This window comes from Squalius cephalus, assembly GCF_949319135.1.
Source record: "Squalius cephalus genome assembly, chromosome: 21".
Classification (NCBI taxonomy): Eukaryota; Metazoa; Chordata; class Actinopteri; order Cypriniformes; family Leuciscidae; genus Squalius; species Squalius cephalus.
The window spans coordinates 31,599,451-31,615,134 of NC_137142.1; the positions used below are offsets into that span (position 1 = coordinate 31,599,451).

The 15,684-nt window shown below is 38.4% G+C and overlaps 1 protein-coding gene across 2 annotated transcripts in view; it reads left to right on the top strand.

Moving 5' to 3' along the window:
- Positions 1 to 15,684, top strand: part of ldlrap1b (low density lipoprotein receptor adaptor protein 1b) — a 41,537-nt gene that overhangs the window by 16,324 nt on the left and 9,529 nt on the right. For both annotated transcript variants that reach the window (XM_079855448.1, XM_079855447.1), the window contains exons 2-6: positions 4,462 to 4,604; positions 7,529 to 7,641; positions 9,842 to 9,956; positions 10,140 to 10,212; positions 13,422 to 13,517. In XM_079855448.1, the coding sequence (XP_079711574.1) occupies positions 4,462 to 4,604; positions 7,529 to 7,641; positions 9,842 to 9,956; positions 10,140 to 10,212; positions 13,422 to 13,517 (540 nt within the window). The remainder of the gene's footprint in view (positions 1 to 4,461; positions 4,605 to 7,528; positions 7,642 to 9,841; positions 9,957 to 10,139; positions 10,213 to 13,421; positions 13,518 to 15,684) is intronic.

The window sequence follows — 15,684 nt, forward strand, 5'->3', positions numbered from 1 at the left end:
ATAAATATCACCCTATATGTTCTCTCCTGTTCCTCTGTTGTGTTTGTGGTTCATCCGACTGCATGGTTGTTTGGTATGTGAGAATATTTAAGATGATGGTTTATGAAATATTAGTCAGTTACTTTGATGGATCCAAACATCAACGTGTGTTCAGGGAACGGCGGATCTTCGGCCGATATTCCTTTTGAAGATTGTTTATGAGTGGAGCCGTAAACATGGCAGACATGATTTCTTTAATCTAACTTCTGTTTCCTCTCTACTCCACCCGTCACATCTCTCCCTCCTCTTTATCTCTCGTTTCTCGCTGTCCTCTGCCTCCCTCTTTCCTATCAGCAGTTTGAGGGTTACCCTGTTGGTTTCCTTTAATGAAGGCATATCACTGCAGTCCTGCTCTGGAGACCACAGCACTCTTTTTATTTAGTGCTCGGTCAGACTGTTTATCAATATTTTTAATGCTATGAGATATATATATATATATATATATATATATATATATATATATATATATATATATATATATATATATATATATATACATATATACACACATATATATACATATATATTCATGACCCCAGCAGCTCTGTGCGTTCAGATACACACACACTCAAAATATATATGAATATAAATAATAAAATTGATTGTAGGTTCTAAAATAGGCTTTATTTATATGCAAGATATATATATTTTTTTTCTTCATATATATATGACCTGGACGTGCTCTTGACAGGTTCAGTGAGATTATGATCTTGCTTTGTCTGGATGCTGTTCTTGAAATGTATTTATTGATCTGGCATCATTGCTGAAGGGTGTGTGTGGATCCAGTCAGTGGCAGTCATGTATGTTTGTGTTTCTGGTTCATGTTCATGACCCCAGCAGCTCTGTGCATTCAGACACACACACACACACACACACACACACACACACACACACACACACACACACACACACACACACACACACACACACACACACACACACACACACACTCAAACACACTCTCACACTCACTGTTTGTTGTCTCTGGCACTTCTGTGTGTGTGTGTGTGTGTGTGTGTGTGTGTGTGTGTGTGTGTGTGTGTGTGTGTGTGTGTGTGTGTGTGTGTGTGTGTGTGAGTGTGATGTGCTCTGATTCCTCACGCTCCGCTTTGATGTTCAGTGGAGCGGGAAGACCCTCACAAATCACATCACGCCTGTGTCATCCAACAGGCATCCCAGCATGCTACAGGGTGCAATTCTTTACACACCGGGCTCATACGTGCTTGTACACCTGATACACTGTGTATGACTCTGCGGTGTGTGATGCAAAATAAATCAGTTGTCTAATTATTAGACTTAAAGTCAGTCTGTTCCTGGCTATTTCCTCATAGGTCTCCACTTGCTTATGTCACTGAAGTCGGCACACAGGGGTATAGCAAGGGTTAAAGGCGTCATTTGAGACCGGGCCGAAGTATGTCTCTGTAAAGTCACCATGAAATCAAAATGGACAAATCTTGTTTTGGTGTTGTTGTTTTTTTGGGAAAACCTGTCACTCACATGAGATACCAATAATAAACAACAACCAACTAATCAATTCCCCATGGACAAAACAAATCCCGCCCTATATAATTTTCTTGTTCGAGAAGCAGATGTACATCACAATAGGGAAAAAAACGCTTGTTTCATGCCGACTTTAATCAAGACCAGTCATATTTATTTATATAGCGCTTTATACAATAAATATTACAGAAAAACCAGTGTAAAGGTCCTTGCACACTGAGTCTGAAATGCAAAACTTTCGTCCGTCATAAAAATATTCAAATCGGATTCGATTTGCTGCGTTTTTCACATCCGTAACAAGCATTTGAATGGTGTTTTGACAATTCAGAGCCACCGAATGACGGATACGAAAAAACGCATGTGAAAATTTCGGTCTCAGTGTGCAAGGACCTTTAACGTTGCAAAATGAATTAATTATGAAACATACAATTTCAGCTATAAAGCAGCTATACATCTATACAGAAGATATTATTATTCAGCTCAAATCAGTTCAGTGTTAATTCAGTTTCACAGCAAAAACAGTTTAAATGTTGCAAGTTCGTGTCATTGTCCAGTTCAATTCAATTTAAAAAAATTTCTTATCTGATAGTGTCAGTCCAGTTTAATCGATAATAGTACAGAATATCAATTGCCTTTTAAGACTTTTTTTGGTTTAGACTTTTTTCATTCTAGTGTGATCCTTATTTATCTACTAAGAGAGGTCGAGACCGGCTACAGTTTGTTTTATTTTGATGCACCGTTTAAAAGCAGGTTTATCTGAAATAAATGACCGCAATAATAGACTTCCATAGAAAATAAATCTGTCATTTGAATTATTTATTACCCCCCCCCCCCCCCCCCCACCACCACCACCTTAAAGTGTCTCAACTCAGACATAAATTAAAAAAAGCAGAATATGCTAATTGAAATGTATGGAAATTTTGTTAAATTGCTACTAAGCACTTCAATACAAAACACTCGACTATCTTTCAAAGATTTCAAAGCCACTCACCAAAACTGACAAATCCTCATAAGTGCTTAGCACCTTGTAAACATGCTTTTGTTTCTGGGTGAACTTAAAAACACACACACACAAAAAAAAACCACAGACATTTTAGCCAGCCAATCAGATTGTGACTTCCGATTTCCGCCAGTGTTTTCCACATTTGTGTCCAAAATACATCATACTTTCAGTGATTGACCAGTTAGACATCAACCAATGAGGCATGAAATCCCATCATCGTTTAGTTATGTTAAATAATGAAGGTTAATTGAGGGTTAAAGGAGCGTCAGTCTGTGTCAGATGGAGATGAATCATGCTTGCACAAACACACTGATTTCATTTACACCATTACAAACCCCAATTTACTCCATATACACCAGAGTTCTGATGATACCTGCTAACTGTAGTATTATGAGCTGAATATATTTCATAACATTGATCTGTCACAGTGGGGAATAATGATTATGAAGGTCTGGGAGAGTAAAATTGACTCTTGTTTGCAGAATGATGTGGTGACGCTGTCATTTGATCTCTGATGAGGGTTTCAGAGACCACCCGTCGCCCAAAAACTCATGAATGATTCATGAAATCAGCATTAATCAATATCAGTTTTCATTTTATGCACGTGTCATGCATTTAGAGCCTTGATTACAGATTCACAATGCAAACATTAAAAAGAAAAAAAATGTTTTCACACAGAATGTTCAGTTGTTTATTTTTCATTTCTGTAGCCTAGTTCATTTGCTGCTTGATTGTTTTTTTTCTTCTTTTGTTCTTCCTTATGTTTGTTTTTGCTTGTTTGGTTCTTTGTTTTATTTATTTTTTCTTGCCTTGGTTTTGTTCATTTGTTTGTCCTTTTGTTCTATATTTTTGTTTGTTTGTTTGTTTTATCTTTTATTGTTTGTTTATTTTATCAGTTGTTTGTTTTTTTGCTTGTTTGTTTGCAAGAAAGCATTCTTGCTTTCTTTTGTGGTTTCTTTATTGCTTTCTTTTCTTGCTTTCTGTCATGCTGAGATGCATTAAGCAAGGTTGATATATATAAGGCAGACACTGTGGAGAGGAGCGGATTAGATGTGTGTCCTTGACCCCTGAACTTGACCTTTGTCAAAGGCCAATGCTGACGTGGGGTTAAACACACACTCATTGATTGCTGTCTGAGATCAGACAGAACAGGAGGGCAATGTGTGGGGGTTTATGTGTGTGTTCAGTGTCTTACCCCTACACTATTGCTATTGTTGACAATCCAGCAGCTTCCGTTATTTTTCCGTTATAACTGGAGTTACTCTGGAGTTAGTGTAAATAGCCTCTGCCAACAAGGCGGGCTTTTTCCTCTTAGTGTAAATAGACACTCTGTGTTTTTAAACCAATGCATGCAACACTATACATGCCCACTTTAGTCCAGGTGGACATATATTGGACAGATTATGGTTACTGTTATTATGGATATAAACACAGTTTTTTTGTGTGGACGTGAGTTTATCTCCGGTGCAGGTGTCGATCAAAAAGCAGAGGATAAAAGTCCTGATTGAAGACGGTGTGTTTTAATGAAGGATTGTGTGATGTGTTTCATATGTAGATGTGTTATTCATTCAGTTGCTTTAGTATTTGGCAGGTTTATTTGTTGAGATAATGAGCGTGCATGTGTGTGTTCAGTGTGTTTCTGTGCTGTTTTTTTAGTGTCAAGAACATGTTTGGAGAATTTAGTAATTTATGCAAAACATAATTGTAAAATATAATTTCTTATCCTTTTCCATTATTTGTATTTATAGGTGAAATGTGACCTTGACATGTTTTCATGAGATTCACACATTACATTAGTATGAGTGTGTTGCCATGTCTTTGGCCAGGTTTGCATCATGCACGCACATGTTAATCCTGTGTGTGTGTGTGTGTGTGTGTGTGTGTGTGTGTGTGTGTGTGTGTGTGTGTGTGTGTTCCAGAGCTGCCAGAGAACTGGACGGACACACGGGAGACGCTGCTGGAGGGGATGGTGTTTCAGCTGAAGTATCTGGGCATGACACTGGTGGAGGAACCCAAAGGAGAAGAGCTCTCGGCCGCTGCTGTCAAGAGGATCGTTGCCACAGTAAGACACATGTACACCAACCGACCCCGTCACACTGACAAAAAAATTGGTGTAGAAACAATTTTCACTCACAATTGCTAGTGAATTTCACAAACAATTACAGTGAAAAAGCAAGCAACACATTGAGTTAAATGTGAAATTTGGAAGCAAAAAAAAACTGAAATATTTCTGTTCTTAACTTTTCTTTCTTTCCCTGTCAGTGTTTTTTTTTTTTTTTTTTTTTTTTGCCAGCCGCCGCCAGCATTTTTTTAGCCTGGGAAAACCCAGACAACTTCCGGCAAATTTAGATTTGCTCTGCAAGTAGTCTGGCAAAGAGCTCATTCAAGCCCATTTCTAATCCGTCGAAATCGCGGCACCAATCAGAAACGTTGGGGCGGGCTTTACACAATGACGATCGCTCTGATTGGTTTTAGGTCTATCCAATTGCGCCCAGAGGCATTTGAGCGACGTCCGTTCAACTTTTAAATGCATTATTATATTCAAATTGCAAACACATGAGGACAGTCTCCATGAAAGACCCACTGGCAGATGAACGTGCTACTACATTTCTCTCCGAAACGGTAGGAAATTTAATTAGATTTAATAGAGGATTTTAACTGTGACAAGATGATTAACAGGGCAGTTTACGTGACAGGATGCACGCGACAGATCCGTCCGATAAAGATGACGAAGTAGTATGTCCCAAAGCTTGCCTACTTTTTTGCTACACATTCAAAGTTAAATACCTTTTCTTCACAAAATGAGTACATACTTTTATGGCGTAGTGTAACTTAGGCGAATTGGGACACAGCATATGGCTTTACACGATGACGATCGCTCTGATTGGTTTTAGGTCTATCCAATTGCGCCCAGAGGCATTTGAGCGATGTCCGTTGGTGACGCCCTTTTGGAAATGAGTTATTAATGAAGCTTTCCCAGACCATAACTCAGTTACTACTGAGAATGGTCTGGTTTTAATCAGGCTAGCATTTGTTATTATTTCACAAAACTTTCATGGCCCCCAAATATTTTGTTGTATGAATATCTGAACATGCAATATTTCAAAAGAAAGAACAGAGCCTCTGCTTATTTATTCTAGCTTCATGCATTCTTTTTTTATCAACCCTTGCATGTGGGTAAGTTTCTTTAAAAAAAAGCAATATTTTGAACAAAAAGCTGAGAAAATTGCCCTTTGTCAAAGACTATGTCCGGATCGGATTCAGAACGATGATCAAAACACAGATGGAGTAGATCAAGTCCATCAACACCCCTAAAGCTTCACAGTCCTAAAGCTCGTCCTGGGTCGACATATCATTCAGTAACATTAGGCAGTTTTGATTTATATGCTTTTTAATGTTGAGGATTTCGTTATTTTACATGTGCGTAAGCAATGCTTCTGTTTTCGTAGTGTGAAGAACATTTTAAAGTCCGCTTGTAGTCAGTAATTTTATCCCTTTAAACTCATCTTTAATCACCAAAAATACATATTTAAACATTTTTTCCTTGAAAAAATGTCTTCATGCCTTAAAATAGCTTGAATGTAACTCTACACCCTTGCCTCATTTAGTATACATTGTTCTATGAATATGCTAATTAACCCCGCCTCCACTCACTCACACAGCTCAGAGATCCACTGGTTGACGATCACACGTTCACCTGATTGGTTACAAGGTAGTTTGTGACGTCAGAAACACCAGCGATTTCAAACTGTGTTTTTGAGACTGTCTTTGGTTCACTGCAGTTTTAAAGCGAAAATACTCAACAATGGTGTTGAATTATGAATTTGCACATGGTTTGTCTTAAAGCATATTAAAAACACCACATAGACATATGATATAAACAACATTACAATCTTGATTTTCACCACAGGGGGACTTTAAATCTACAGTATAAAGAACCACTATGAAGAACCTCTTGTGCAAGGTGAAGGTTCAGTGGATGTTAAAGGTTCTACATGGAACCATCAATGCATATAAACCTTTATTAAACCTTTATGAAGTGAACTTCAGGGAAAATAGCTACAAAAGTGTAGAATTTGATGCTTTTAAGTTCTAATCTGTCTCTAATGGTTTGTAAGTGGTGCTAATGGGTGTGTGTGTGTGTGTGTGTGTGTGTGTGTGTGTGTGTGTGTGTGTGTGTGTGTGTGTGTGTGTGTGTGTGTGTGTGTGTGTGTGTCTCAGGGGTTTTTTGGGTGTGGTTCTGTGCATTTGAACAGGCTGGATCCTTTCATGATGTAAGGTTGTTTTGAGGTTATTAAACACTCCAGATTGTTGTGAATCAACAATAAAAATCAGTTGCATACCAAACTGTGTGTGTGTGTGTGTGTGTGTGTGTGTGTGTGTGTGTGTGTGTGTGTGTGTGTGTGTGTGTGTGTGTGTGTGTGTGTGTGTGTGTGTGTGTGTGTGAGAGAGAGAGAGAGAGAGAGAGAGAGAGAGAGAGAGAGAGAGAGAGAGAGAGAGAGAGAGAGAGAGAGAGAGAGAGAGAGAGAGAGAGAGAGAGAGAGAGAGAGAGAGAGAGAGAGGAGAGAGGAGAGAGAGAGAGAGAGAGAGAGAGAGAGAGAGAGAGAGAGAGAGAGAGAGAGAGAGAGAGAGATGAAAGAAAAGATGGTTCGAAAGAAAAGCCTTCTCTTGGTTAAGAAGTCATCTTGAGGACAGAGATCAGTTTGTACAAATAAATAATATTAAATCGGATCTAATGACAGTTACTTGTGGTGTTAGGCCCCAAATTGTTTGTACTGTGTATATATAGATGATATTTGTAAAGGTTCTAAAATATTAAAAATGGTATTGTTTGCTGATGACACACATTTATATTGTTACTACTATAAAATACTACCGGGTTTCTTTCTACTGATACAAAGCATAATGCTAATCGTTGAAGTATCCCTTTAAAATCATTTGACGGCTGCTTGATAAAGCCAAGTGTTCTGTCTCTTTCTCTCTCAGGCTAAAGCTGGTGGTTGGAAGAAGCTTCAGAAGGTGACGCTAAAGGTTTCTCCTCGAGGGATTATTCTCTACGACAGAGCAAACCAGATGATAGAGAATGTGTCCATATACAGGTGAGTCCCCTGTTTGTCATGTCACACACTGTCTGAGCTCTGTCTCTCTAGAGATGGAAATCGTGTCATTATGTTGTTGTTTTTTTACCTTTAATAACTCATAACAAGGATCCAAATATCGCCGTCGACGTGTACAGAGGTGTACAAATGTCATGGAAATTATTTTGGTTCTAATAAGAACTGGTTTTCGATAGCCTCTTGCAATAAAAAAGAGAGGAGTGTTTGTTGCCCCCTGATATTCTGCCATCCATCATTTAGAGCAGTGCGACCTGAAGATTGCTCTGTTTTCATACAAACGGAGAGAGAGAGTGATCTGTATTGATTGGTTTAGAGTGTCTGAGGCTCAGACACACACTCTTTGACCCTCACCTGGGACCTCAGCTATTGTTGGGCGCTCGCACACGCTAATGAATAAACATGAGGGAGGTGTCAGCCTCTCTCTCCACACCAGTTACACAAGCAATACTCCAATTATGTGGGTCATTCTCATGAAAACATGTCCAGGTTTCATTTCACCCTAAAACCAAAAGGAAAAAGACAATGCAGCCTAAATGTTACTATTTTGACATATATTACGATTTTTTCATTGTGACATTATTTTCATAACAATTCAGTTCATTTTCCCTCAAATGCTCAGTAATTTAAAATAAATGTTTCTGTTAATGTAATAATTTTGTACAATTTATATATATATATATATATATATATATATATATATATATATATATATATATATATATTATACAAGAAATCGATTCCAGGGTGCAAATATTGTCCCTTTACAGAAAATGCACTTCTGACCCTAAATTAATTTTTTCTTTTTTAAAATTAGCATAAACTACTGGTCCTATTCAGACAGAAGTGTGTGTGTGTGTGAGAGTCAGAGATTTTTTTTTTTTAATGTGTGTGAACTTGTGAAACCGGACAGATGGTGGTCATCCATCATTAGTCCCGCCCCTCCTGCTGTGGGTCTGCCCTCTGATAGGCTGAGCCAGCTGTCACTCAAGGCCGAGGGGAGAGATCAACACTGGTGGAGTTCATGAGTTTACAGAGAGATCTTAACAGGAAACCAGAGACCATGCAGTCATAGACAGACTATCCCGCGTGTGTGTGGGTGTGTGTTATGGTTTGGTGGGTCAGCTTTCTGTCAAAGTGCTGATGGAGCGTTGAACATAGAGAACACAACACTGCTTGTAGACGTTTTTACATCTCAGAGGAGGTGACATCATGCTCTGCTATTTACGGGTGTGTGTGCAAGTAATTTAGTGGTGGATGATGTACACAGTGGGTGTGTTATACTGGATAGAAACCAATCTGAGGCCATCTGGATTTTTTTTTAATTCCCCTTGTAGATAAACAGAAATCTTTTAAGTTTTAGATCACTGACCAAATGACAGTAAATATGTGTCGTTGATCATGTGAGCAGGTTCATGTCCAGTTCTTGCTTTAGTTGAAGCTCAAGATGCTTTTTGGAGCTTCTCCGATCATACTGGAGAACGTGATCATCAGGTTTTGTTCATGTGAGCAAAAATCACACAAACTAAATAACTGTAATCATTATGCTGATAATAAAATGTGTTATTTGTTATTCAAAACTTGTATTTTCACTGTTGTTCTCAGATAATTGAAGCCGACTTTATATGTACACAAAAGTTTGGGGTCGGTAATATTTTTGGATGTTTTTGAAAGCCTCATCAAGGCTGTGTTTATTTGATCAAAAATACAGTAATATTATTATAATTTAAAAGTAACTGTTTTCTATTTGAATATTCTATTCTATATTTTGTTTAATATTTGAATATATTTGTGTAAATGTTATTTATTCCTGTGATCAAAGCTGAATTTTCAGCATCATTATTCCAGTCTTCAGTGTCACATGATCCTTCAGAAATCATTCTAATATGATGATTTGCTGCTCAAGAAACATTTCTGATTATTATCAATGTTGAACTGTATATATATATTGTGCTGCTTAATATATTTTATTTTTCATGATTTTTTGAAGAAAAGAAAGTTCAAAAGAACAGGATTGATTTGAAATAAAAATCTTTACTGTTGAAATAAAGTCTTTACTGTCACTTTTAATCAATTTAATGCATCTTTGCTGTATAAAAGTATTACTTTCTTAAACTTTTGAATGGTAGAGTATTTTTTTACACAGGTTGTCTTTAGATTGACTTTGCTTATTTGTTGTCTGTAGGATATCGTACTGCACAGCTGATAAGATGCATGATAAAGTGTTCGCCTACATCGCTCAGAGTCAACGCAACGAAACACTGGAGTGTCACGCGTACCTCTGCACCAAGAGGAAAGTGGTGAGTGTGTGTTCATATGTTTGTGTGTCAGAGACACTCTGTCTTTCCTTCTGTCTATAAATAGTTATACGTTAAGACCACACTTCCTCTGACATAGAAACAGATAGCAATGTGCTTTTTTTTCTTCCCATGACAAGAGATGTGGCATTAAAACCTCTCTTCCCTATTCCCCGTCTGTCTCAGGCTCAGGCGGTGACGTTAACGGTGGCTCAGGCTTTCCGGTTGGCATTTGAGTTTTGGCAGGCTACTAAAGGAGGTATGATCCACTCGACGACTTCAGTCATCCCTCTTGTTTATCTTTCTGATTCTTTCTGTCTTGTGAATTATGGGCTGTGGATGGAGCTCAAAAGCACGTGTGTCCTACTTGAAGCTGAAGTGTGTAATTTCCACACTCTTAGCTCACCAAACAGAAGTCCAAAAATAATGGCTGTTTTCAAACAGGTTTCTCAAGCACTCCCTTCATCTGCTAGCCTGGAAATCCAGACCCAAATCTGAAAGATTAATGGTCTGGCTTCGACTAATGAAGATCAGCCAGCTCGAGGGGCGGCCCCAAGCATGCATTTGAAAATCTCACTGCACGCAATTGGATAACACTACGACCAATCACAACAAGCCCCATACGCTTAGCTACCAGCGGAGCTAACTGGAAGATTAGACTCTTGCCGTATCCGGTCGGCAAAACAGCAAAAACGCCCTTCTTGCAAAGGAAGGATTCGAGCGCCGTCTTCTGTTCCTCTTTTAGATAAAAAGCCAAGTCTAACTCGTTCATTGTAGCGGCCAAAGCCGTTTCAAACAACTGCTGTTCATCCATAGCCATCTTGCAATGTTTACTAATGACTTGGACGTCACAGCGCTGTCGTCATCTGTTTAGCTCGCCTCTGGCCCGCCTATATCAGATAACTCGATGTGATTGGTGCAGCTCGGATACAAGGGCATATTTAATGAGCATCATTACTCGACGCCAGAGTAAACTCGCTGAGCAAATTCAATTTGTGCTCCCGCGGGAACTCTGGATTTCCAGGGTATTCATCTGCTATTGGTCGTAAAAGAAAAAAGAAAAAAGATAGCTCCGCCCCAAAGTCATGCTATTGGCTATATGCTATTAATGTTGCTGTGTTGGGCTGATTGAGTCATCTTTTTATCCTTCCTTTGACTATAAACTCATTATAGAAGACCTATTATGCCCTTTTAAGAAGTCTTGAATGTTCAAAACACATTATTTTTCACATATTTTGCAGCACCTGTCTTCCCAGTGTGTCAGTAACGCTGTTTAGTTCCTGTCTCTATGAAGCCCCTCCTTCTGAAAAGCACAATGTGCTCTGATTGGTCGGCTGGACCAGTGTGTTGCTATTGGTCAAATGCTTTGAGTATTTGGGAAATGTCACCCCCCTCACCATAACCACGTGTTTTTACACACTACTAACTAACTCATCTAGCCCTTCCGTCTTTTGCGTTTGGGAATTATTTAAATGAGGAATATTGTGACGTTTCCGGAAGAAAACTCAACACTACAATGGACGTGTTTCAGGGAGTTCAGAAACAGTGACACTGATATAGAGAAGAACTCCCGCTGGAGGGACTTTGTGTTTTGCAGACCTTTTTCAAGCTAAATTAGCAACATTACACACTAAAGAAAGTTGAACGTAAAAAAAGGTCCTTAAATGTTTTAATAGCGCAAGTAAAAGTTAGTAGGTTTAATTTATTTCCATGCATCAATTGCAACTTAAACCGGGGACACATTTAACGACTGTAAGGCCGATTATGAATGTAATTTGATACTTACGACTGATCATGCCCAAACACACCGAGTCAGAGACCGTTGCTTTCAGTCGTTGGAAACGGTCTGTAAGTGTTTTCAGTTCAGCATTAGAATGTTTCAGCTTGTCGTTAAATGTGTCCCTGCTTTAATTGCAAATATTAAAAAATATGAAATATTTTTTTATATATATTTCCCTGCTTTAAAATGTGTCCCTGCTTTAATTGCAAATAAAAAAAAATATATATATATATTTTTTTTAAATGAAATATGAAATATTTTTTAGCAGGAAAGTGTCTGGAAAACATGCATTTATTATTTTAAACTAGATTTTTACTGTTTACTTCTTGCGTCATATATTTTGGCAAAAAAAAAAAAAAAACACCTTTTAAAGTAGCTTCTGAGCAATATTGCCTCTGCCCTGTGAGTGTGTTTATTTATGACTTTTCGAGTTTTTAAGGAGCTGTATATTTCTGTATATGTATTTATTTCCTGCAGGGATGGAGGACAAGAAAGAGATTTTAGTGCAGGGAAAGTAGAGCAGCTCCTGTCGTACAGATCAGCAGAACATGTATGCAATTTACTGCATGTTTGAACATGCCTGTGTGTATGTGCGTGTGTGTGTGTGTATCCTGAGGCCTGTAGAGATGAATTCATTTCATCTCTCAGCACCTGACGGTTCGCTACAGGATCATCTGGCAGAACTCAAACCCGATCTCAAATCTCTTCCTCCGTCTCAATGCGTTTTACTGCAGGGCCTAAAATATAGACAAATGACACACACATTTCCGTAGTGAGTGTTTATGGTCCTGGAAAGGGTGGTGCCTGTGCATCATGGTATGTTTAATTTTTAATTCAAAAGTGATGCATGTGATGAGAGAAATGAATATTTATCAGTTTAGTTATACATGTAAATCTGAAGATTTTGAGCTGAAATATGGACATAAATTGTTCATTCCGGTTCACCACCTTCAGAGGTTCAGAAGTGAATTAAAATACCTTTATTGTGATGCTTTATCACTGTGATAACCACACAGAGAAGTACCAACAACACCATTATGATACTGCAGGAAGAAGATCCGAGAACATGACTTCCCTCTTCAGAGCTCTACTATAGACACTATAGACGCTATGTACAGTTCCTCATGAAGGGCGTTGATAGTGATTTAGGATGTTTCATTTCCATTTCCATTTCATTCAGGCGGAGATCAAGTCCACCGCACAGTTTAGTGCTATATATGTTCATTATTTAAATGTACATTTAGGTCCGGTTTCTCCTGGACCTGATGCACATTTATACTCACTGACCTCATTCCTTTTTAACTTAAAGTAATACATATTTAACAAACTTTTAAATATGAAAATATATGAAAGCATATGAATCAAAGTTTTAAGATAAAAATGATGTAAAATAATTTATTTATTTACGTTAGTTATTTAGTGAATTTTTAAATCATGAATATTATTTCTTGGGGGATATATTTATTTATTTATGCATTTATTTATTTATTTATTTATTTATGCATTTATTTATTTATTGCATGTGGCATTTGACAACCTCATTTAACGGTGTCATCTCAAATAGTTTAAATTACCAGATGATAAACAAAAAGAGCGATTTAGAATTTCTCAGGTCAAATAAGGAACTGAATGTTAAATGTAAGCATGTTAACAATAACACAAGCTTGAAATTTCTGCTTTGTTTTCAGAGAAAGAGAAGCAGGTGAAATGTGGATCAGATGGAGAGGCGGCCAGCAGCTCTCAGTGCGAGAGTTCAGCCAGTCTGGCCAGCACGAAAGGAGGAGGTGAGCGTGCACACACACACACACACACACACACTCACACACACACACACACACACACACACACAACACAGAGAGAGAGAGCTATGTAAATCTACGCTTTGTTTCCTAATCAGCCATTAAATGCGTCAATCAACAGGGCAATTTGTCACTAATTTCTGTTCAATTTCTTTGTTGTTGTGCTCTGTAGCTCCGCCCACAGTAGAATCTCATTGGTTTAAAATCCCACTCTACATAACGGTGTTAAATATCAAATGTGTTCTTATTGGCTCTGATTGTGTTGTGTCACACAGTATTCTCACTTTAAGTGTGGAGAGACAAATAGTTATCACTGGAAACATGATGATAATACCATAGTATTAATTTTCCTTCATTTTTTTGCACGAAAAAGGGTCGCAGTCTGGAGCCCTGAAAATGTAATAATATTTCACAATGTTACAGTTTTTACTGTATTTTTTATCAAATAAATGCAGCCTTGGTGAGCAAAGAGACTACTTTCAAAAACATAACTTTTGAGTGGTAGTGTATTCTCTGTTGATGTGATCAGATATGGATAGCTATTCCAGTTCTTGATACTGTTATAAATTAAAGGGATGGTTCGGAGTAAAATCATCCTAGGGTCCTTTGCACCATGACCTCGAGCCAAACACCCCCCCAGAGGCCTTTTTTTCCCTTGGTCGAACATTATTAAAGTTAGAGCTTATTTAGAGATATCAGCCAAATGGCTTAGTGCAGGCGCTAATGGATCCAAGGATGTATCTCGTAAATTACCCCACTAATAATGCCCAGAATGGTACCAAACTTCTACAGTAGAACAAATAGGTTCTGTACTCATAAAACGAGGCATTGGAAAGTTTGTAAGTGCATCAGGAGTTTATTTAAATAACTCTTGCCTGATGGCTCATGCAACTGCTAACCTGGACGTCGACGTCACTTCCGTGATTTGGGAAAAGCCTGTAAAAGTCCTGCCAGAAAGCGATGCATGAGGATGTAGTGTAACGACGCCCAGTTCCAGGAATGCACTAATATTTAGTTGGTAGTACCAGTTTGCAACAATTATTAGTTAACACTAAGTTGTTAACACTTCGGGAAAAATAATAATTTGTTGTTACACCATCCTTATGCATCGCTTTCTGCCAGGACTTTTACAGGCTTTTCCCAAATCACGGAAGTGACGTCGACGTCCGGGTTAGCGGTTGCATGAGCCATCAGGCAAGAGTTATTTAAATAAACTCCTGATGTACTTACAAACTTTCCAATGCCTTGTTTTATGAGTACAGAACCTATTTGTGCTACTGTAGAAGTTTGGTACCATTCTGGGCATTATTAGTGGGGTAATTTACGAGATACATCCTTGGATCCATTAGCGCCTGCACTAAGCCATCCGGCTGATATCTCTAAATAAGCTCTAACTTTAATAATGTTCGACCAAGGAAAAAAAAAGCCTCTGGGGGGGTGTTTGGCTCGAGGTCATGGTGCAAAGGACCCTAGGTTGATTTTACTCCAAACCATCCCTTTAAGTCGTTTTAAGTAATTTACAGCACTACTTAAAGACCCCGGTATTATCATCTGACACCATCACTGGACCATGGTACTTTTTTGTAAGGGTGCCAGAGGACCCTGGATGGTTCTCAGGATGCCAGGTTACAGAAATAATCTTGGACGGCAGAGTTCAGTGAACGAATGAACCCTTGAGGACCAGTGATCCGTGTGCCATGAGACAGACGTGTGTGTGCATGAATAAAGGACTGTGTGTTCGTAAATCCCATCAGATATCAGAAACATGATTCTTTTAGCCTACACACACACAGCGGCTGATCTCTGCTCATGAAATATGAGACCAGGACCGAGATGGACACGTTTAACGGCTCAGGATAGGGAGGTGATGTGATGTGCTTTTGTTTGAGTCTGTGAAGCGTGTCTTGGCTTGATGTTGAGGAGAGCGTTGATTCATTCTCTACATGCACAGATCTGCTTGATCCCTGCAGGTGTGGAGATGTGAAAATACACTGTTCAAAGGTTGATTTATAACCACTGTGTCTGATCACCTCGTGTTGCTCCAGGAGGTCTGAGCCTGTATTAAGTGCAATTAAATTAATAAATAAATCTGCCAAGTTATATAGTTCATTAGCCTTACTGTAGGCTGAGTCATTACTGAGTCATTTGTCAA